Source organism: Thamnophis sirtalis, unplaced genomic scaffold (genome assembly GCF_051295495.1).
Source record: "Thamnophis sirtalis isolate CommonGarterSnake01/CBP01778 unplaced genomic scaffold, rThaSir2_p1.2 scaffold_3, whole genome shotgun sequence".
Classification (NCBI taxonomy): Eukaryota; Metazoa; Chordata; class Lepidosauria; order Squamata; family Natricidae; genus Thamnophis; species Thamnophis sirtalis.
In genome coordinates this window covers 156,736,594-156,759,874 of record NW_028261383.1, presented here as the reverse complement: position 1 = coordinate 156,759,874, position 23,281 = coordinate 156,736,594, and the positions used below count along the sequence as shown (strand labels likewise).

Sequence of the window (23,281 nt, the reverse complement as noted above, 5' to 3'; positions counted from 1 at the left end):
TGAGTGAATGTTGTGTTTTATGGTTAATTTTTTTTACTCACGTTTTTCTTTTATGTTTTGTCTTGCACTCCCTTCCCTCATTATTGTAAGCCGCCCTGAGTCCCCTCAGGGAAAAGGGCGGCCTATAAATGTTCAATAAATACAAATACAAATTGAAGTTTATTTTATTTATTGAACTTATTGAATAACTTATACTTATTCAATTAATATTGCTACCAATCTCACCTAACTGACTTATGTAAGGGCAGCTTACATAATTAAATACAACAAAAATTAGAAATTACAGCCACTGAAAGCAATTAAAACAGTCAATTAGAACACTAATAGTAATTTGTGGGCAGGCCTGAGTTTGAAGGAAAAGCTACCATAGCTTCACAGTACAGTAGCAACTCAGGGGAATCTGACTTTCTAGTTGACCAATACTGGTTGTTCTGGCAACTATCCAGTGGTGGGATTCAGCCAATTCGCACCTATCCGAGAGAACCGGTTGTTAACTTTCTAAGCAGTTCAGAGAACCGGTTGTTGGAAGAAATTTCCCTTTGTTTTTTCCCACTTCACAGGGCTAATCCTGTAAGGAAGGCAGGAAGGAAACATTCTGGTGTTGTTTCTAGCCTAATCTTTATTGCCCTGCTTATAGAAACTGCCTCTCCGGTTAACCCTTATTACATTGTAACAGCTAAGGCGAAGGCCCATCGATGTGAGTGATGTTGAGTTGGCCACACCCACCCAGTCACATGATCACCAAGCCACGCCCACCCGGCTGGTCTTTAGAGCAGAGAACCGGTTGTTAAATTATCTGTATCCCACCACTGCCATTATCTATTATTAACCATCTATTAATCTAGCTTTAATCTAGCTAGGAAGGTAACGACAGTCAAACAAGGCCTAGGGAGAACTTGAAGAAAGTAGATTTCATTTAAAGTGGCGAAGCTTAAGAGACACATTAACTTTTTTTAAGCATTCGCAGGACTATACCACCAAAGAGAGCAGACTGTCTTCCATCCCGTCTCTAACCTTCCTCTATTAGGAAACTCTATGGAGATTCTCGGTCATCTAGGTCATGGTTGTCCCCAAGATGCTTTTTTAAGAGGCAACTAGACTTTCTTGTTTTTCTTTGAAGAGGTTTCGCTTTTCATCCAAGAAGCTTCTTCAGCTCTGACTGGATGGAGGCGAATGGAAAGATTTATGCTCCTTGCAGAAAAGCCTTGTCACCTAGGTTGACCAGCTGTCTGCAAGGAGTATAAATCTTTCCATTCCCCACCATCCAGTCAGAGCTAAAGAAGCTTCTTGGATATGGGAAGCGAAATACCTTCAAAGAAAAACAAGAAAATTTATTTATTTATTTATTACACTTCTATACCGCTTAATAGGGCTTTCAGACCTCTCTAAGCGGTTTACAAATTTTTTAGCAACTTGAGTCAGCAACCTGCCCCCACAATCTGGGTCCTCATTTCACCCACTTCAGAAGGATGGAAGGCTGAGTCGACCTTGAGCCGGTGAGATTTGAAAATCCAGTTGCCTCTGGGAAAAAGCACCTTTGGGTCTTTTAGGATAGGTTGTTGAGAAGGTTGGTGGCTTGCAGTTCCAGAAGGCACTCAAGGAAGCAGATTATTTGGACTCTTTTAAATCAGGATTCAGATCTGGTTACAGCATTCAAAAGGCACTGGTTATGCTTGTCAACGACCTCTGTTGCGTTTGAGATGGGAGCAGTACAGTGTATCTATCCTGGTCCTCCTTGATCTCTCATCAGCTTTCAATACTATTGATTATAGTTATCTTTCTGGACCAGTTCAGGGGACTGGAAGTGCGAGACACACAGTAAAGCCGAAGTGGTGCAGTGGTTAGAGTGCAATACTGCAGGCTACTTCAGCTGACTGCTAGTTGCAGTTCAGCACTTCAAATCTCACTGGCTCAAGGTTGACTCAGCCTTCCATCTTGAATGCATACTTATGTGAAAATTGTTGGAGGCAATATGCTGACTTTATAAACCGTTTGGAAAGGGCTGTAAAAGGACTATGAAGCGGTATATAATTTTAAGTGCTATTGCTATTGCTATTAAAATGTTTTTTCTCCTTTCTCTGGAATCAGTTCCAGTCAGTGTTGACCAGATGGGGAAGTGAGAGGATTGAGCCTGATGTCCCCACTTTGTGGTGTTCGATCAGAGCTCTACCATATCCTACCCCTGTTTAGAATCTATGTGAAGCTGCTGGGGAAGGCTATCCATTGGCACAGGGTTATACTGTGTCATACAGATTATACATAAAATCATGCATCTCTACTCCAGACTGACCAAGAGATGCTGCCAAGGTTCTTTCCCAATGTCTGGAGTCTGTGAAGGGTGGGTGAAGAACATCATGCTTCAGTTCAACCTTGGCAAGACCAAGTAGCTACAGTGAGCACTTAACCTTCCAGATCCTGAGATTTTCCATCTTTGGTTCTGAGTGGGGTTGCACTCCCTCAGACAGAACTGGTTTGCAGTTTGGGGATTTCTCCTGGACTCAGGGCTCCTGTTAAAAAAGTAGACGGCTTCCCTGACTAGGAGAGCCTCTTCACAGTTCTTTGCCTTGTGTGTCAATTGCATCCATTTCTGGACTGAGAGGCCCTAGTGACTCCACTGGTTTGATTACTATAATGCCTGCTCTTGAGGAGGTTTCACAACTAGTCCAGAATGCAGCATCATGGATGTTTGGGGACATATCACAATATGCTCATGAATCACCTCTGTTCCATGAGCCACCATGACTTACAGTAAACTTCTGGGTAGAATTCAAGATGCTGGCTGTCACTTACTGTCAGGCCTGCATTTATATTCCTTTTAGAATTGTGGCAGGCCACACTTTATCTTATTTCATTATGCTGTTTCTTTAAGTATAGTCAATGGGAGGGAGGAATAGACAGGAGTGAGATTGTGGAATGTATTGTTTTCATTTTTTACTAGAAGCCAAGGTCATCCTTTGTCTCCGGACTTTCACACCTGGTGGGAAGTAGCTGGGCGTGGAAGAAGAAGATTGGACCACGTGATGGATTGTGGGTGTGGGGACAAGATCATGAACTTTTAACTGGGTGGAATCCTGATGTCATTTCCAGTATTGGAACCATAACACAGATGTGCCTAAGATGTCTGTCTTATTAAATTGGAACAAAAAGGATCCTTTTGCCTTGGACTCTGATTTAATTCTGCATGATACTTGGAACGCTGACACTTACTTTACCACCTACACAGCACAGCGCCAGAGTCACCTGTCTCTCCCACCGCACAGAACTAGCAGGATTGACATGCTCCATGTCTATTCTGTTGGGCAGAGTTACCTTGTGGGATCTAAGCAGGGGTGGGATTGAAAAAAGTTAGCAACCAGTTCTCTGCCTGGTTGCTGGGTGGGCGTGGCCTACTTGGCCTCCTGCACCATGGTGGGAGGGGGCATTTTCGCTCTCCACAGACTCCGGAGGCTTTCCCCGAACCTCCAGAAGGGCGAAAACAGCCTCCCCGGGGCTCCGGAGGCGGGAAATGGGCCCATTTTCAGGCTTCTGGTACTTCTGGGAGGCCCGTTTTTCACCCTCCCTAGGCTCAGGAGACTTTCCATGAGCCTCCAGAAGGGTGAAAGTGGCCTCCCCGGGCTCCAGAGTCCCTCTGGAGGCAGGAAACACGCATGTTTCCAGACTTCTGGGAGGCCTGTTTTTTGCCCTCGCAGAGCTTCCACGTGGACTCTGTACTTACCTGGCCTGATAAATGGACCACATGGAGACGAGGGCGGAGTGGGTGGGGCCATCCAGTCCATGCAACAACCAGTTCAGCGAACCAGATGCAAAATTAACATCCAGTTCGCCTGAACTGGTGCAAACTGGCTGAATCCCACCACTGGATCTAAACTTTTTCTCTGTTTTGGCGCCTGTTCTAAGGAACAGCAGCTCTTTAGAATACGGGTGGCCCCACTCTGTTGGACTTTCACAAAGCATTAAACGCTTTTATACCCTCAGAGAGAACTAGTATTAAAATGCTGTACCATTGGGGTACCACCCCAATTTTGATTCCTAAAACGAGTAATCACTTTTTCAAAAAATGCTGGAAATATAATGACCTATAGAGAGCAAGGATGAGGTAATTGTATGTGAGAATGAGGCAGAGAGGGGACAGAGATGCTACCTAGGGAACAATCAGATAAGAGAAGACGGAACCTGCAGATACACAATTGGCAAAGAATTCCAGGACCCACCCAACAACTTCTCAAACCTTTTTAACAGTGGGATAGTGGGATATTTGTACTTTCAGACTTACAAGACTCTATTCCAGGTGGTCCTCAACTTAAGACCACAATTGAGCCCAGAATTTATGTTGCTAAGTGAAAAATTTGTTAAGTGAGTTTTGTCACATTTGATGATTTTATTTGCCACATTTGTTAACTGAATCACTTCCATGGTTAATTTAATAACGTGGTTATTAAGTGAATCTGGCTTCCCCATTGACTTTGCCTGACAGAAAGTCGCAAAAGGTGATCACATGACCCCAGGACACTACAACCTTCATAAATACGAATCAGTTGTCAAGCCTCTGAATGTAAATCACATGTCCATGGGGATGCTGCAATGGTCGTTAAAAATGTTCATAAATCACTTTTTCCAGTGATGTTGTAACTTTAAACGGTTACTAGATGAATTGCTATAAGTTGAGGACTACCTGTATGGCTTACAATAATGTAGAATTAGCTCATATGGTTGCCATTTCCTGTAAGTCTTACCTAATAAAACTAATGACCGTGACAGAATTAATGTAATAACTAAGTGTAATTATGCAATAAACAGTAAGTAAGTGGGGGAGGAGGGTATGATTGTACAATATGGCTGCAGGGATGCCCAAAAAGGAAACTAATGTCATCATTCTCAGTAAGGTGTTTGCAACTTGTGAATTGGGAATGAGAAATTTAACCCTCTCCCTTCCCCACAGACTATACAGATAATTGTCGACTGACAACAGTTCATTTAGTGACCATTCAAAGTTACAATGGCACTGAAAAAAGTGACTTATGATCATTTTTCACACTTACAAACATTGCACATTCCCATTGTCAAGTGATCAAAATTCAGGCACTTGGCAGCTGACTCAAGGTTATGATGGTTGGAGTAATGTTACTACCCTTTTGCAACTTTATTACAAGTAAAATCAATGGGGCGGCCAGGTTCACTTAACAACCATGACACTAACTTAACAACTGTAATGTTTCACTTAACAACCCAATTTAACATCAGGAATGTAGGGCTCAATTGACAAGGACTATCTGTACTATCAAAGATTTCCTATCCATTATTCTGTCCGATAATTATATTTTAGGCCTGGCTAGTAAGATGGGTTAGTCCTTGTGTGAATCAACTTGCATATTTTAAAATTTCAAAAATACGTGGATATTCTGGTAGCGATGAATCAGGAAGGAGGCTCAAATATAAATAAAATGTACAAGTTATGCTTTACCGACTAAATCAGAATGGTGGGATTATTTTTAACTCTTGCACATGTTATAGTACCATTTTTGAGACAATTATTTATATATTTATTGTATATCTGTTTGGGGTTTTAACCCTTTGTTAACCTAGAGTTACTGCTGTGACACCAGATAGCTATATAAATTATATAAACAAATTTTTAACCTAGAAGATAGCATTAAGTCTAATGAATAGTAAAATTAAAAAGCAGATTTTGATTGAACATCAGAAGAATTTTAGCAGTATATAACATTTTCAGCGTAGGAGATATTCAATCTATTACTAAAAAAGCCATCCTTTGAAGAATGTAACAGTTCTGAAATTTCTGCACTAAGTAGGAAGCAGAGGGGAAGAAATGTGTTAATTTTCTTTTCTAATATAGTAATTTTATTAAAAGTTGCAATAAAAATATAAAAACTAGACAAAAATTAAAGAAAAATAGAAAGTGCGCAAATAAAAATGGAAAAAAATCGAATGGAAAGAAAAAATAATCAAGAAAAAGAAATACATAAAGACCTAATCCCAAATATAAACAATTTTAGTATCTTATTGCCTTTGCTTAAAATTCAAATGATCTTTTCTTTCCACATCTCATATCTTTTAACAAATCCTTAAAACCTGGTCATTCAGTCCTGATCAGCAAGGTTACCAGAGATAGTAATTTTCTATTTCAACCTTGACCAAATACACTAATTTTACATTCCTTCCTTTTACTTTTGACAGTCTTGGTCTTTAGTCCCTAATGTCCTAGAACTTGATTTTTTTTGTTCCTATCTATCTATCTATCTATCTATCTATCTATCTATCTATCTATCTATCTATCTATCTATCTATCTATCTATAGAGACAGACAATTGTTAAATTAATATTCTTTTAAAATATCACTGTGCAAAAATATCCTTTAAGATGTCCAATGTTAAAATATTTTGCTTCATTCTTATTAGTAAAGTCAAATATAAATGTTTTTCTCCTTTAATTGTAATCTTTAGTTGTTTCTAGTTTCCTCTAGTATCCAACCTTCAAAGTCTGATCCCATCATGTTTTTTAAGAGAATTCAAAACAAAAGCATTTTCCTGTGGGAAAGGATTCTTTTAATTAATTATAAAATCTTATTTAAAATCAATCTGGCTCTTTAATTCATTTGTAACTTTTCAAAATCAAACTTCTAATCTGCAATGCGCTCTACATGGGGCAGCCCTTGAAGAGCATTCGGAGACTTCAACTGGTCCAGAATGCGGCCGCGCAAGCGATTGTGGGTGTACCTCGATACACCCACGTCACACCTATCCTCCGCGAGCTGCACTGGCTTCCAATCGGTCTCCGGATACGCTTCAAGGTGCTAGTTATCACTTATAAAGCCCTTCATGGTATTGGACCTGGGTACTTGAGAGACCGCCTGCTGCCAATTACCTCCCAAAGACCCATTAGATCGCACAGGGTCAGCCTCCTCCGGGTTCCATCCACCAGCCAATGCCATCTGGCTACGACCCGGGGGAGGGCCTTCTCTGTTGCAGCTCCAGCCCTTTGGAACAAACTCCCCGCGGAGATTCAGACCCTCACCTCTCTCCCTGCTTTCCGAAAAGCCGTTAAAACCTGGCTGTGTCGGCAGGCCTGGGGTTGATGAGCTCCCTTCCTCTCTCGACAGGTGTGGTCATTTTAAATGTTTATTTTGTACTTGTATGTTTCCCCTTCCCGTTTAATAGCAGTAGACTTATATACCGCTTCATAGGCCTTTCAGGCCTCTCTAAGCGGTTTACAGAGAGTCAGCATATTGCCCCCAACAATCTGGGTCCTCATTTTACCCACCTCGGAAGGATGGAAGGCTGAGTCAACCCTGAGCCGGTGAGATTTGAACCGCTGACCTGCTGATCTAGCAGTAGCCTGCAGTGCTGCATTTAACCACTGCGCCACTTTGGCTCTTTAAGTTTAAGTTGTTCGCCGCCCTGAGTCCCTTTTAGGGAATAGGGCGGCATATAAATAAAATAAAACTTAAACTTAATCATCTTTTGATGTTTATTCCAAAATATTTTCTTAAAGTTCCTCAAACTTGTATTTAAAACTTTTTTTTTGCTGAAGATTGGAGGAAACTCACAGTGCTGTAAAATATATAAATCCAAAGTCTTCTAATAACTGAAAAGCGGTTAACAAGTAATTTCTTTAAGTAATTAGAAAAGGAAGCATGCAACCCCAAGTATCCTTTTGAAAGTACCAACTGTGGTTTTGAGCAAAAGGATGACTATTGTTTCTAGTCTCCTAGAGCTCTAAATCTGCTGCTATCTTGCATTCTCCTGACAAGAAGCAACTGTCTGGAGCACTTGTGAGTGATCTCAACTCATCTCAACTGGAAAGGAATTACAGAGAACTGATCTACTCGCCAGTTCTTCATTATGCTGCAACTGTCGGATCTGCTTTGAGTGGAGTTTGCTATTTCTTCTCCGGAAATCTGAAGTGGGTTAGATTTTATATCTATTCATCTGGTTTGTGGAAATGACAGGTAAATCTGCTACTTGTGGGTATAACTGCAACAATAAATGCTAGGAACTTGTTTTCTTAAAGCAGCAAACAAACTGTAAAATTATTCAGGGAAATATACTAACCACATTTACTTTGATGCAGAAATATTTTGTAAAGCCTTTGCTACAAACATTTGCAGGCGAGGCCCGTTTTAGCTAAGGTACTGGATGCTCCATTAGATGAAGTTTTACAACGTATCAACTTGTATCAAGTATAGCTATGTGTCAAAATAAACCTGGTTGGCTAAAAATAAATTCATTTGACTGAAAAATATCAAATGCCTCTAAATTGTGTATGAAGATACTGCAATTATTGAAATCATGAGACATTTGATATTTTTCACTGACCAGAAGCTACCAGAGTAATTGCAGTCAATGTGGCCATCTTCTTTGACATTTCTTTAGTACAGTAATCCCATTCTTCTCTTTATTTTAGCTTTTTATCTGGGCAGCAGAGAGGTGGATTTCAATTTTATCATTGGGCAGTAGAAAATAAATAATTGGGGAAGGGGGTATAGCTGTACAAATCAGCTAGAGATGCCCATAAAGGAAAAGAATGCCTTCATCTCGAGTAATATGTTTGTGGCTTGTGAATGACAACTATTCTGACTACCTCCCCCCACTATAATCTCAACAATTTCCTACCCACCATACTTTCTGATAATTATATTTTAGGCCTGGCCACTATGATGGATCAGTCTTTGTGTGAATCAACTTGCATATTTTAAAATTTCAAAAATTATGTGGCCATTTGGGTAGAGGTGATCCAGGCTCACATATAAATAAAATGTATGAGCTGTGCTTTAGTCCCACTTAATCAGGATGTGAAACTTTATGCTGAAAAAGGTCTTTAGTCAATTTTGAAAAGGAAGAACACACTCCCTATTTAAACAGTGTACCAAGCATTATTTGATTCCCCCCCCCTGCCTTGCAAGTTCAAGCATCTGTTTCTGTACTCAACAGCACCTTACAATATTGTATAATATTATATAATATACAATATTATGTAATAGCAATCTTCCAATATTTATTTATAAGAGCCGAGGTGGTGCAGTGGTTAGGGTGCAGTACTGCAGGCCACTTCAGCTGACTGTTATCTGCAGTTCAGCGGTTCTAATCTCACCGGCTCAAGGTTGACTCAGCCTTGCATCCTTCCGAGGTGGGTGAAATGAGGACCCAGACTGTGGGGGCAATATGCTGACTCTGTAAACCGCTTAGAGAGGGCTGAAAGCCCTATGAAGCGGTATATAACTGCTATTGCTATTGGAATGCCACAAAGAAGAGGGGTTCAACCTATTCTCCAAAGCACCTGAATGCAGGACAAGAACTAACAGATCTATCAGTCTCCTGGCAGGACTGAAGGCTAAATACATATGAGGAGCAGTTGCAGGAATTGGGTATGTCTAGTTTAATGAGGAGAAGGCCTATAGATGACATGATAGCAGTGTTCCCATATCTAAGGGGCTGTCACAATGAAGAGAAGGGTCAACCTATTCTCCAATACAAAGCACCTGAAGGCAGGAAAAGAACTAACAGATGAACATTTATCAAAGAGAGATTCAACCTAGAACTAAAGAGAAATTTCCTGACAGAACAATTAATCAGCTTGCTTCCAGAAGTTGTGGGTGCTCCAACACTGGAGGTTTTTAAGAAGAGCTTTGACAAGCATTTCTCTGGAATGGTATCTCTAGCATCTCCTGCTTGAGCAAGGCGTTGGGACAAGAAGACCCCCCCATGTCCCTTCCAGCTCAATTAGTCTGTCTACTACTTATAGAAAAATGGTCAGGCAGATACCATTCTGTGTAACGAAGCATTAACGATAACTTGACCCAATGTTCTCTTCTGGCCATGATTTTCCACTGTATAGTTCGCAATATCTAAAACAACAAATACATGTAATCTGCTTTGAGAGCAGTAGCTCTGCTTTCAAAAATTTCTAATTGCATGAAAAATGCAGCTGAGCTGTCTGTTCTGTGAAAATGGAATCAGGTTATCCAACACAGAATCTGCCCCACTTCTTATGATTTTAAATAGGTTTCCTCAGTTATAAAGATTCTGTCCATTGATGCTGAATGCAACTTACATTATTTAAAATCAGAGTCTTTCAAAGTTCTTTCTTTCACCAGGATTCCAGCACTGCAAAACCTCTTACAGCACAACATATGAAGTCCAACAAATTCTTACTATCCATACTTAATTTACCTTAGGCTTCTTGTCTTTCTCAAAGGAAGGAGAAAAGTTCATTTGTTGATTTGTTAGGTTTATAATCTACCTTTGTGCAGCACACATAGCATTCCTTTCTCCCATTTCCCTATCACAACCATGTGAGGTAGGTTGCATTGCAAGAGAGTGAGTGGCCCGGTTACCTAATAACTTCTGTAGCTGAGGATGGATTAGAATCTCAGTCTCCCTAATGCCAGTCTTGCATTTTTAAATAAGAGCATTTTCTGCCATTGTACAAGGAAAACTATTAAAGTGCTATTAAACCAGTCATTTTCTGTTCTGCTCTTGTTTGAGTTAGGTATTGGTAATTCTTATTTCTTCAAAGTTTCCCAGAGGTTCCTGCAGTGTAGCCAGAGACCCAGTCAAATGACACATAATCTTTGTAACTTATTTACCAGATCTGACAAAACACAGGTCAGCAAACAAGAAGAGAAGGTTTGGTCAGCTGCTAGCAGTCAAGGGACATTTGAGGCAAGGTTTCAAATTTGCAGAGCCAGGTTTTCTTAGGTAAATATCGCAAGCTTCTCATTCTATGCAATCCTGACAGGACATATGTTTAGTCCAACTCTTCTGGGGCCAACCCATTACCCACCATCACCTTCCCCCAAAATGCTTGCAAACAAAGTATGCAGGATTTATAGCTTCTCTTCTTACTATTCTATAATTTCCTGGCCCATAAAAACAGTCAGACAAAACAAATTTCTTTTTTTCCTACCATGCACTCTCTCACAGATTAATCTTAGCCTTTCTCCATCTGCTCTGCTGTAGGGGACCACAATCCCCCTCAACATTTCCTGCCATATGAGTTAGAAACTCTGGAGACTATACAGGCAGTCCTCAACTTACAACAGTTCATTTCGTGACCGTTTGAAGTGACTTATGAACATTTTTCACACTTAAGACCATTGCAGCATCCCCACGGTCACATGTTTGCATTCGGCTGCTTGACAAATGGTTCATATTTACGACAGTTGCAGTGTCCCAGGGTTATGCGATCATCTTTGCTGAGCTTCCAACAAGCGAAGTCAATGGGGAAGCTAGATTCACTAACCACCGTGTGTGGCTAATTTAACCACTGCAGTGATTCATTTAACAGATGTGGCGAGAAAAGTCACAAAATGGGGCAAAGGTGTCTGAACAAATTACCCCCCTTAGCAACATAAACTCTGGGCTCCGTTGTGGTCGTAAATCGAAGACTAGCTGCATTCCAACACAATCGAAGGTCACCAGATTGGGGCAACTGCTCTAGGCAGAAGCAGTGAGGTCATCCCTTCACCCAGCTCTTATTTATTTTCCTCTAAAAATTACCTCCAGCTCCCTTCCAACACACACACACACACACAGGCACACACATCCTCCTCCTCAAGAATACACTCAGAGAAAGACCTGGCCAGATTTTTTGGTCCCTAAATCCAAGCTCCTACCGGGGCACCCAGCAATCCCATTATGGGTGGGGTTCTCCCCCCCCCCCCATCATCATGCGCGCACACACACACGCGCGCGCACACAAGCTTTTTTCTCCCTGAATCCGCCCCCCCCCCCCCACCTCCCTTTCCCTCCATAGGAACTCCACGCTCTTCTCCTTTCCAAGCTACGTCCGGGAAGAAGCAAAGCAGCCGTCCCAACGGGTGTTATACTCACCACGTAAACGACGTTGAGGGCGCACAGAGCATTGCGTGAGCAGGCGAAGCCCCCGCAAACCATGTTTTCCAAACAAGGAGGAACAAAGCCCACTCGCCTCTGAAAACGCCGAACTGAGACTTTCCTCCCGCCCCCCCAAGGGGCAGCACCCGCGGACACTACCCCTTTAAATCCCGGCCTGCTTCCACCGCGCTTGCGCACCGATACTCAGTGCTGCCTGCCGGCTCGGCGCATTCTCTCGATAGAACGCCTACACTCATCCGCCGCAGGCGCAGGCGCCCTTGGAGTGAGACGCGCTGCCCCTGGGGAGTCGGCCGTCTCCATCCGGGTTCTGAAGTTAAAAAAATACGGAAGATGCGTAACCCAACCACAGAGATGAGCTTTTGAAAAACAATGACGTGACGTCGTCGTTACTTCCGGTTGTAGGCTGCCATTTTCAGGAGTGGCGGGTTGTTGAGTTGGGCTGGCTTAATGGAGAAATGACGCTTTTTATAACGCGCTTTGTTTTATTTATAGTCTATTGAAATAGTTTATATTTCTTTCTTAGATGATATTCCACTCATACAAATGGGAAAGTAGCATCGTTCTGCCGTGTAATGTTTGAATATTTTCTGCGGTGATGCAACCGTTTCCCGAAATGCTCCCATGGCGCCTTTTGCAGCAGAATTGAAGATGCTTGTGATGCCTTAAAACCCTCAAAGACATTTTTTGTCCTTTGAGTTTCTCTAGGTCATCAGCTCATAGACTCTGTTTAATAAATTTTTAATATAAACTATAGAGTTTTAACGTTAAAAAAATTGGGCTCCAAATATTCTTATATAAAAGGGGCGTTTCGTACATACAGATAAGAATGGAGCTGTGTAAATTTATTCCTGAATAAATTCAATGCTGAGGGTAATGAAAGGGTTACACAGATGTTTACAAGAAAATGCATTGCACGTGGTTTTGGAGTAAGTCATTTAATTGGGCTAACTTCAACGTATAACAACAACAACAACAATAATATGGAACGGCTTCCATCCTGTGACGATATCTGTTAACACCGTCAAAGATCCAGATTTGCCTATCCCAGATCCTTGGTAAGGACTCAGGTAGACAAAAATGCCAAACCCAATCTGAACATCTAGCTGACTGTGATGATTAATAATAATTCTCAATAATATTGGGATTGATTTTGTCTGAAATTCTAAATAGATCATAAATGTGCTTCTGCTTATTTCAAAGGAAGCACTTTGTACTCAGATATTGTGAATTGGCAGTTGTATATGTTTACCTTTGGAAATAAATTCATTAATACTGATGTATATAACTCGGGCTTCAATATATTTGGATTTTTTCCCCCAAATCAACAAACTATTTAATTGGCAGAATATTTACAGTAAGTGGTCAGCATGTAGACCTTAAGTCTCTTTTTGTGGTCCTCATTATCATATCCTCTAACAAAAAATTCTAAAAATAACAACAGTTCCTCACCACTCTGAACGAAGAACAAAACTGTTAAGATATGCCATAGGCATATCATAAGGTAGTTAAAAGCACCTAAGTTCTTTTCCCCCAAAGAGTCCCAAAAAGAAGTGTGATATAGTTTTATACAGTTTGCAACCCTAAGGGTCCGTTTCCAAAACATTTAGCATGGATTTTACCCATGACAGTTGTCTACTGAAAGTTGTGTACTATTCCCAGAGAGAAGTAAAAGTTTAATCCAACTGTATCATGAACTATTTTTCCATACCCCCCTAGTATGTCCAGAATGAGAACTATGGGTTATTACACAACTGTATTAGTGTTCTGCAATATTGGGATAATACTACTGACCTACATTAAGAATAGGTTTAGGTTTATTAGATTTATATGCATGATATATAAGTGTAGAGATACTTTGTAGCAGTCATTTTTTAAAATCTTAATTTTGATATTCTATCACATAAGTCTTAAGAGACAATATTCAGGATAAGTATAGGCACATTGAAAATGATGCGATTTTCAAACAGAAATAGATCAGTTTCATCCCTCAGTAATATTTTGAAGTTTTATCTTTTCATATTTTAACAAATTATATAAAGAGGGAGGGAGAGAATATCCAACAATCACCAAATATATAAGAATAGGCAGAATAAACATTTATTGTGTCATCAGTAAAATGACCTTTCAGTGCTTGATTTCAATAGCAGTCCCTGAATTCACTGCAGTAAAGTGACTCCTTAGGGAAGAAACTGACCTCCCATATAGATGTCTCTCATTTTTCATTTCAACAGTTTTTTTAATAGCAAATAGGTGTTCTGATACTGTATTAGACTAAAAAAGCAGAGTTGTTGCAATAATATTCTTAAAATGAAAGAGGATAAGGAACATTTTAGTTTCATGAGTTCAAAGCAGTACATATTTGCTCCCTCCATACTAATTCTGTGAGAGAGAGTGAGCTGAGAGACAACTATAGGCCCAGAGTATCCAGAACTTTTCTATGGTAAATAAGGCTCTCCTCACTTTTAGTCCTTCACCTTAACTGCTGCATCACACTTGATTACTCTCAGTAATCAAACAACCACACCTATTTGAATAGTATTGTTGTTTCTTACATCAGCCTTTTATTTTGCTTCTTTGTTAGCTTCCTCAAATGTGCATTGTGAATTTTGAAAATGCTCCAAATGTGTTACTTTTAATTCATATAAAGTTAACTCTTAAAGCTTAATATAAGACTGTTTAAACATTGTCTATCCCCAGTTTATATCCTTTCTTTTCTTTTCATCTAGCAATCTCTTGGGAGCTACTGTATGTGGATATGGTCATTATAATAGGTGGTGGCAAAACTCAAATGGAGTGGGACAACTGATGTCCCTCTGATACCAGTTTCTTTCTTTCTTATAACACTCCTATCTCTAAGAGTACAACATAGGGAAGAGCCAGATAGTTCTTATCAATAGTCTGAACAGAACTCTTGCAGATGGTTTTAAACTTGGTGGGAGGGTTCCCAACATTAGTCTGAGAGTCTCAAACTGCTCGCCCATAATTTAAAGTAATAGGGTTCACTTCATAATAACTTAAGATCAGTTGTTTTTAGCTGCTGTGATATAAAAGCAATTTATCCTACCCTTTGATGGAGGAAAGATTAATTAGTGGTTAATATGGTGACTGGAGTTTTGGCTGTTATTTGTGATACATTTCTCTGTGTAACCCCAGTCTTCTCTGTCTGCTAGGATCCTTCCTGTAGATCTGTCCAGATTCCAGAATTCTACAGATTAAAAGTGTGCAACAGATATTATAGCACTAAACCCCAGTTTTAAAAGATTATTTATGAAATTTATATGCTGCCTGACTTGGGTCGACTCTGGGTACTTTATACTTTATAAATAGTTTAATACATTTATAAAGAAGGAAACACCCACTCACCCCAGGATGGCAGAGATTACACCTCTGGATAGCAACAAAGAAAAAAAAGAAAAGGGATCTTCGGTCACCTTCACCAAAAGCCAAGTCTTTGGTTCCTTCAAAACCCCAGAAATACTGAACATTACTTGGGTATATTTTGTGTTTTGCTCAGAGTTCACTCCAGAGCACAAGGGATGGCTTGGCTCTTTTTACAGAACTTTTTTTTTGCACACATGGATTGCTAGAATCTGATTTCCAATTGCAGTCCACCATTTACTTACCTGATTTTGGCAGGTGCTGTTTGAAAATCTGGGTTTCCAGATCCATGCTATTGGCACTCCATCCTCAATTGTATAAATGTATATAGAGATTGACAAAGTACCAATAGGACAGTTGACTGCAGCTTCTGACATTTACAGAGTTTGTCTATAACATTGCCCAGCATGTGTTTAGTCAAATGGCACTCTTTGTGGCAAATTATGATTTCCAACCCAATGTTTCCCATTACTACAACTAGCGTTCTCTATTCTGGCCAGAAACAAGCTGCTGCAGGAATCACAAGCCACCAGGTCCTCGAAGTCCAGCTCCAAAATGCTAAGAAGTCTGCAAAGTTTCATTGATTAGCATTAGCAGTCCAGGGCTTCCCTGGTAATGGGACACTTGGTGTGGATGTTGACAGCGTATATGGCAATGCCATGGCCTTTGGGAAAAGTAGACTATTGCTTCCTAGACTTGTTTCCTACAGAGGCTGTGATCAACATTGTGTACAGGATCAAGCTGCTTTTGATGCTGAAGGTAGATTCCAGATTTCATTCCTCTTGAGGCTACCTTGAGTCCATGCCATCATGACACACCACTTCTGCCACCTGTGTTTAATTCCGGAGACACTCAAATATGAGTTGATATACATTCCAGACCTTCCATCATTGGAACTGCCTAAACTGGATACTTCATAGATTGGAAGGACTATTGTAATGGTGTGTGAGAATGACTGGGAGACAGGAGAGACAGCTGCAGACTGGACAACTTCAACTCACCAAAGGAGGGATGGCATGGGAAATGTTTCAAGAAGGGGCCCTCCCCAGAGAGTGAAAGGAGAGGAGAGAATAAATGCTTTCAGTCTTGCAAGATTCTATTAATGTTAACCCTGATTGCATTAATAATCCTGGTTGGACTTCTTATTTGGACTACCTTGCAGGGCTAATAATCACAGACCAGAGAAGTCCTTGTGTGAAGACATGGAACAAGTCTATGCCCTGTGGCTGATGCAACTCTCATTGGTGCTCTCCCTTGAAGCCCAGGCAGAGGTGGGTTGCTCCCGTTTCAGCGTAGATCGGCCAAACCAGTAGTAGCTCCGTGTTGGGAGCGTGCCTGAACCATTAGTAAAAAAAAATGGCAACCCACCTCTAAGCCCAAGCTCTTGGTTAGGAAAGAAGGGGTCCCTGGTAATGATGGGATCCTGCTGGTTTAACAACCAGTTCGGTGCTCGCGTGTTTTGCTGCATGCTGCATGCACAGTTTTAACAAAATTTACCTTCTACGTTACCTCTTGGGGAGTAAAACAACTGAGACACAGCAATCCACTCTGCCATGCTAAATCAGCTGAGTGAATATAAGTAAATAAAGCACAAGGGTTGGCAGGTGGGCCAACCTGATCGTCATAGCAAACCGGTTTGCTCTCAACTGATCGTCAGAGCTACTGGTTCGCCAGAATCAATCCGAACCGGCTGAATTCTACCCTGGACCCTGGCAGATCAGAAGGGGGAATAGTGTCATGCCTGACTTGGTTTCTGTGGAATCTGATGCTGAGAAGCTTGCTTCAGACATACTGCATGAATGATAGCCTTGAGAACCAGGAACTAATCAAGCACCTGTAGCAGATTCTGCCAGAAATCTTTCAGAGCAGGTGGGTAGGCAGTCAGATGACAAGGGAACTAATCCCAGGCAACATGGTGCACTGTGAACCCCCAAGAACAAAATAGTGGCACAGTTTTTAAGTGAATTTTGCCCCGCTTTAACACCTTTTTTGCCCTGGTTGTTAAATGAATCATTGCAGTTCTTCATTTAGTTCATGGTTCTGAATCTGGCTTTCCTGTTGACTTTGCTTGTCAGAAGATCGCAAAAGGTGATCACAGGACCCCAGGACACTGCAAATACATGTGCCAGTTGCCAAGCATCTGAATTTTGATCACATGACCATTGGGGTGCTGGAATGGTGGTAAGAATGAAAAACAGTCATAAGTTACTTTGTTTCGGTGTCATAACTTTGAACAGTCACTAAACCAGGACTTTTTTTCTTACACATATTTTGCTCATGTAGATGAATTTGAATTTCAACTTTGAATGGTTACTAAATGAACTGTTGTAAGTCAATGACTACCTATATATTCAGAGCAGGGATGGATTCTGACAGGCACTACTGCCAGTTCACTTGTGTGTGTGCTTCACGCGTGCGCGCTTGATGCATACTGCACACGCATGTGCAGTGCAATTAAAATTGTTCTGCGCATACGCAGAACTGAAAAACAAGATGGGACCAACAGCACCACCCAAGGAACTAGTTCATGGGCATGGCAGGCCTGGATTGCTGCCGGTTCCAGCAACCCAGGCTGCCAAACCACTACTGGTTCAGCTGAACCGGTTCGAACCGGTAGAAACCCTGCCACTGATTCAGAGGCTCTGCTACCCTGACTAGTGAATAATTGATCCCATGAACTCCCGTGAATGCCTTGACTGTTTTGACCATGCTACTCCTCTCTTGTGGACTTGGACTTGCTGTAGGCTGTCTTGTTTGTGCCGGTGTTTGGGACTTCACTACCCGTGCACACAATTGTACAAATGCTTGTGCTGCCTGCAGATTTTTGCTTTCAAATGAAATAAATTGTTGCAGCCTAATCTTAGTTTCCATGTTTGGTCAGGAACAGAACATTAACCAAAGGGAGCATTTCTGGTATGACTAGATATCAATAAACATAGTAGTTACTTTAAGAGCATAGAAAAGGAATTTCAGCAATTGTAGCTTTTCTTCCCGTTGTAATGACAACCTGTTCTATTCAATATAACTAATTTATCTGTGTCACTTCTTAATCAAGTTTCCAATTTTTCTCTGCTACAAACTATCTTTAAAGATACGGAATTTCCAAATATCAATTTCTACACGGAAATCATCAGAAAAGATTTACCTATGTCAGCACACCATTTTGTGGCTTTACATTTTAAAAAGCTTTTACTTAAGACACCACAGTAATTGTGTGATACCTGCAATTGCACAACGTTGACATAGACATTTGATGTCCAGACACTAAAAATTAAAAATTATTTTTACGGGTTTAGGCAACCCAAATATCGGTCACTCTGTGCAATCTTCTCTGCTATTTTTTTTTTAAGTAAAGCAGTTGGAATTGCTTGACCTGCTCATTCTTTTTTTATTTTTTATTTATTTTTTTAAATGAGAATTTTGAAAAAAAAACTTTTACAAATATTTACTTCCCTCATCCCACCCTCCCCCCCAACCCCTCCCCAACCTTCCCCCCCCCAACTTCCCAGAACCAATACAGGGTATAAATCTTTAACAAAAACATTCTAAAATAAACTTTAAAAAAATTAATATCATCTTTCATTTGAGCTTTAACTCCTCCTTGCTAGGCTAGCTCTAAACAAATTATATCATTCCTTGTTTCTTTAGTCATAAGCTATCTGAAATTTCTTAGTCCTATATTTATTTTGAGTATAGTCAATCCATCTTCTCCACTCCAGTTTATATCTCTCGTTTGAATGGTCCTTGAGATATGCAGATATTTTAGCCATCTCAGCTAGGTTTGTTACTTTCAATGTCCATTCTTGAATAGTATGCAAATCTTCCTTCTTCCCATCTTCTCTGCTATTGATTACCTCATCCTGATTTATTTATTTATTTTTAAAAATAAGACTTAGTGTCTTTTTGTCCAAGTGTGATAAAAGGTGCTATTTTGGTACGAGGTCTGAAGCATTTTTTCCCTATTTTCTGCCATTTCTTCCAAATTTAAAGTGTGCTCAAATGTAATAGGGATCCTTGAGATATATGCAGTACCAGTGAGCTCCCTCTCCGATACCACAATGCTGACATGTAAGTGTATGGATCTGAAAGCTTGCAAGAAAACCGGCTGTTAAGGCTGCCATCTGGATGCTACCAATTCAGTAGCTAAAAGTATATTTTATGTCTGGTTCAGATATCTGCTTCCTTTTGTTGTTATTAGCACATTATGAGATTCACTCCTGGGTCTGAAAACTAATCTTTCGGGCTTGTACTTGCTCAAAAGCACCTGAGAAGGATGATAATAGATTTAATAAGGAGAGAAGAAAGGAGGAAGGACTTCCCCTCCTGCTTATGTTTGGCTGTAACTGATGAGAATCTGCCGAGCAATCCGATCCCTATCTGCTAAAAAAAACAAGCCTCATCAAATATGATTTACTGCTGGGCAGCTGCAGCACTGTTCAACTATCACCTGAATAACCTGTTTATAGTGTTCACTTCAACTGCACCTTGGATTTCATGCACTGTTGGATGTCATGACTGAGCCGCAGAGCAGAAGAGGTCTGCATTTGCAGCCTTCTGCATTCAGATCCGCTGGCTGTCATTTTCTTTCCTCCTGCACTGCAAGTATAATTTCTTACTGCACAGATGTGGTTTGCCTGACAACAGCCGGTTCCTGCTGGCTGCACAGAACCAGCAAGGAAACAGCCTTCTTCTGGGGGAGAAGGTGATTGGCTAGTTGCCTCCTGTTGCTGGACAGCTTGTCTGCCTCCCACCTGACATCTAGCGGATAATTATCAGAATTTTAGGGCTGGTGCTGGGAGGAATGCATTGTGGCTAAGAAAATCTCCTTCCTTCTATGCATCTTGAATGTACCAGACAAGTCCAAGGCGGTCTGTTATCTTGGCAAATCAAGCAATTGTCTCCCCACAGCACATCTATCCATCTTCCTATCTTCCTTCCCTCTTTCCTTCTGCCTTCTAAATCCAGTTCATGTAAAATGAAACTCTTAAAATAACATCCAGAGCAATATATAATGTTGTAGGAAGTTAGCATCCACCCATCTCCTAGAAAAATGAAATATGGTAGGAAATATTAAAAGGACAGAATATTTCCCCTAAAAGGGAGGAAGGAAAACCCCCCCCCCACTTTTGTCAATGGGCCATTAAGGCCTGAGCCAGAGAAACATGTTTTAGGCAAGAAACAGACTCACTCTGAATAGCTTCCCCCATCTTTGTCAATGGGCCATTAAGGCTTAAGCCAGTCTATTCTACATAACAAAGATCTACCTCCTTCAGGAAGAACCATAATAGAAATCCCAAAACCCTTTCATTACATCATCACCCAGCAAGAGTCAACCAAGCTTGGGACTCAGGACAGCCTACAGAGTTGCCCCTGCATGGCCCCATGGGAATCTGACAACCAATCAGAATGCGAGCTCAAATTCAAAAGCCCAGATAGGGCATAAAACCCAGGCACTCTCATCATCTCTTCCTTTTTTTCCCCAGGACCTCAAGCCATGTGGTCCTATTCACCATTAAACCATCTTTCCAATCATCCACCATGTTTCCTGTGTCTTTCTCTCCACTTGGAACTGAACCGAGAAGGACATTTCTTCCAACAATGTCACATAAACTCAAATAGTTGCCTCCAATCATTTTTCAATCATTGTACTGAAGATTGGCTGGGAAACCATGGTCTTAACCATTGGCCTAAATTTTCATAAGGAAAGGACATTCTAACATGGGGGGGGGGAGTTATTCCAAGCCAGAGTCACAATAAAAAAGGCTCAAGTTCTGTTATGTGTGAATGTAATCTGGGAGTGGTAAGAAGGTAAGATATGCAAAATATATTGAAGCACAGTATATAATACTTCCGTTTTGCTTATGGTGATCGAACAGGATGCTAAGTCTTAATTGTATTCAGTGATCATATAATAATTTCTAAATTTTTGATCCTGTTTCTGGTTGCAGCATAGGCACCTTTTTGTTACCTAGAATATCAGACTTCAGCATTCACTTTTTAATAAAAGATATTAGCATTTTAAGCATGGCCTCCTTTTGAAATTCAGGAAACCATGTTTTGCTTTTAGCCCATTTTTTTCTTTCACTTGAAAGAACTAATCTCTTAAGAAATTGAACAACAGGGAGCGTATTCTGGAAGTCCTTGAATACACTTGGAAGAATTAAGAATTATACAAACTTTACTGGGAAAGAGGGGGCTGTAACCCATAAATTTGCCCTTTGGAGAATGTTATCTAGGATCAATCTATTGTTTAATTCTCATAGATAATTAATGTCCCTCATTGTTTGATTTGTTGCTTTCTGAAAGTGGTGGGATTAAAAAAATCGGTGCACGCATGCATTGTAGCTGCAAACGATGCTTCTGCAAGCCTCCGCGATGCTCCATGTGCGTGTGCGGAAGTGCCGAGAGCTTTAAATCACGGGAAGGAGCTTGGGCGGGTGGGTGAGCGAGCCCTCTGGAGCACTGTACCAGAACGGTACCCAATGCTCTGGGCAGGCTCTGGTACACCCGTACCGGGGCGTACTGCCTGTAACCCACCACTGGCTGGGAGGCAGTGGGGCAGGGCCAGCCTATTTGCTGGTTCTCCAAACTACTCAAAATTTCTGCAACCGGTTCTCCAGAACCTGTCAGAACTGGCTGAATACCACCTCTGTTTCTGATGCATGTTACCAAATGTATGTATCATTTTTTCTCTATCTATCCTATATAAAGACTTCACTGCCTATTAATAAATGCTTCTTGCTTTGCAATCAACACAATATCCCTATTAGACAGATCAAGTATTAACCAAATTCTGCACCTTAACAACATGTCTATAAGATAGTAGCTTCACAAAAGGATTTAGAATTGCATCTACAAATCTTGAAGATCCGTCTAAAATTTAATATCCCCCTGTTTAGGAATGTTGTCCTTTTTCGTTAGAAAGTATTCAACTCACTATTCAGGTTCAATTTTAAATGGAATTACGAAATGAAACCAATTTCTTTCTTTTTTTCAGATGGGTCTTCAGATCTTTGCTAGAACATCAAATGTTTCTTCTTAAACAGTTTGATGGAACTCCCAAAATCATGAATGCTACTGGAAATAATGCTAGAAATATTTTCTCAAATAATATAATATATAATATCTTCATGTATTCTAATCTGAGGTTAAAAACATCTGCACAGTCTGGGGAATGGTGTTTACATTGTCATTTCAATTTATCACAGTTTTCTCAAACGTTCATTTTAAAGGAGCCAAGTAGAACTGTAGAGGAGCCAATCAGAGTTTATCACCAAAATACTTGGCTTACTGTAAGATTTTTATAGTATACTTTCAAGAAGTCCTGGGAAATTTGATAATTAGAAAAATATAATACTCTTTTCTTAGCCCTGTAAGCTAACCAACTCCCAAAATCATGAATGTTGCTGGAAATAATGCTAGAAATATTTTCTCAAATAATATCTTCATGCCAATCAGAGTTTATCACCAGAATACTTTGCTTACTATAAGATTTTTTATAGTATACTTTCAAGAAGTCCTGGGAAATTTGATAATTAGAAAAATGCAATTCTCTTTTCTTTGCCCTGTGAGCTATAAGAAAATCTAGGGGGTGTTTGCAAATAACAAGATTAAAATTGTTTATCAAGTTGACAAGGTAGAAAAGACCCCTGACTGATATCCATTTGGAAGCTGCTTGATTTGTCATGGGACCAGGTCCATAACAAGATTGGAAGTATTACTTTTCCTTTCTTTCATGGACTTTATTTGGGGGGAGGAGATCTATAAATTGTATTTTTAATAGAACTGACGAAATTTATAAGGGCAATGTATCTTGTTAAAGAGCTGAATCCTGACAAATTTCAGATAAATAATTACAGTAATATTGCTTAGCTCTCTGGTTGGTGTTTTTTTTTTACAAAAGGAAAGGATGAAAACCAAGTTTGTTTGCAAAAATGAGATGCCAGTTAAAAGCACATGTTGCCTTTCTGTGAAGATACATCCTGACCAATTTCAGGCAGAGATTCAGACGTTTTGGGGCGAGTTGTAGG

General features: G+C 40.4%; 1 protein-coding gene across 1 annotated transcript in view; it reads right to left on the bottom strand.

The window, feature by feature from the left end:
- TSPAN31 (tetraspanin 31) overlaps positions 1-12,090 on the bottom strand; it is a 34,244-nt gene extending 22,154 nt beyond the window's left edge. Inside the window, exon 1 of the mRNA XM_087710535.1 lies at positions 11,850-12,090. Coding sequence (XP_087566661.1) covers positions 11,850-11,912 — 63 coding nt within the window. The 5' untranslated portion in view covers positions 11,913-12,090. The remainder of the gene's footprint in view (positions 1-11,849) is intronic.
- Between the last annotated feature and the right edge of the window lie 11,191 nt (positions 12,091-23,281).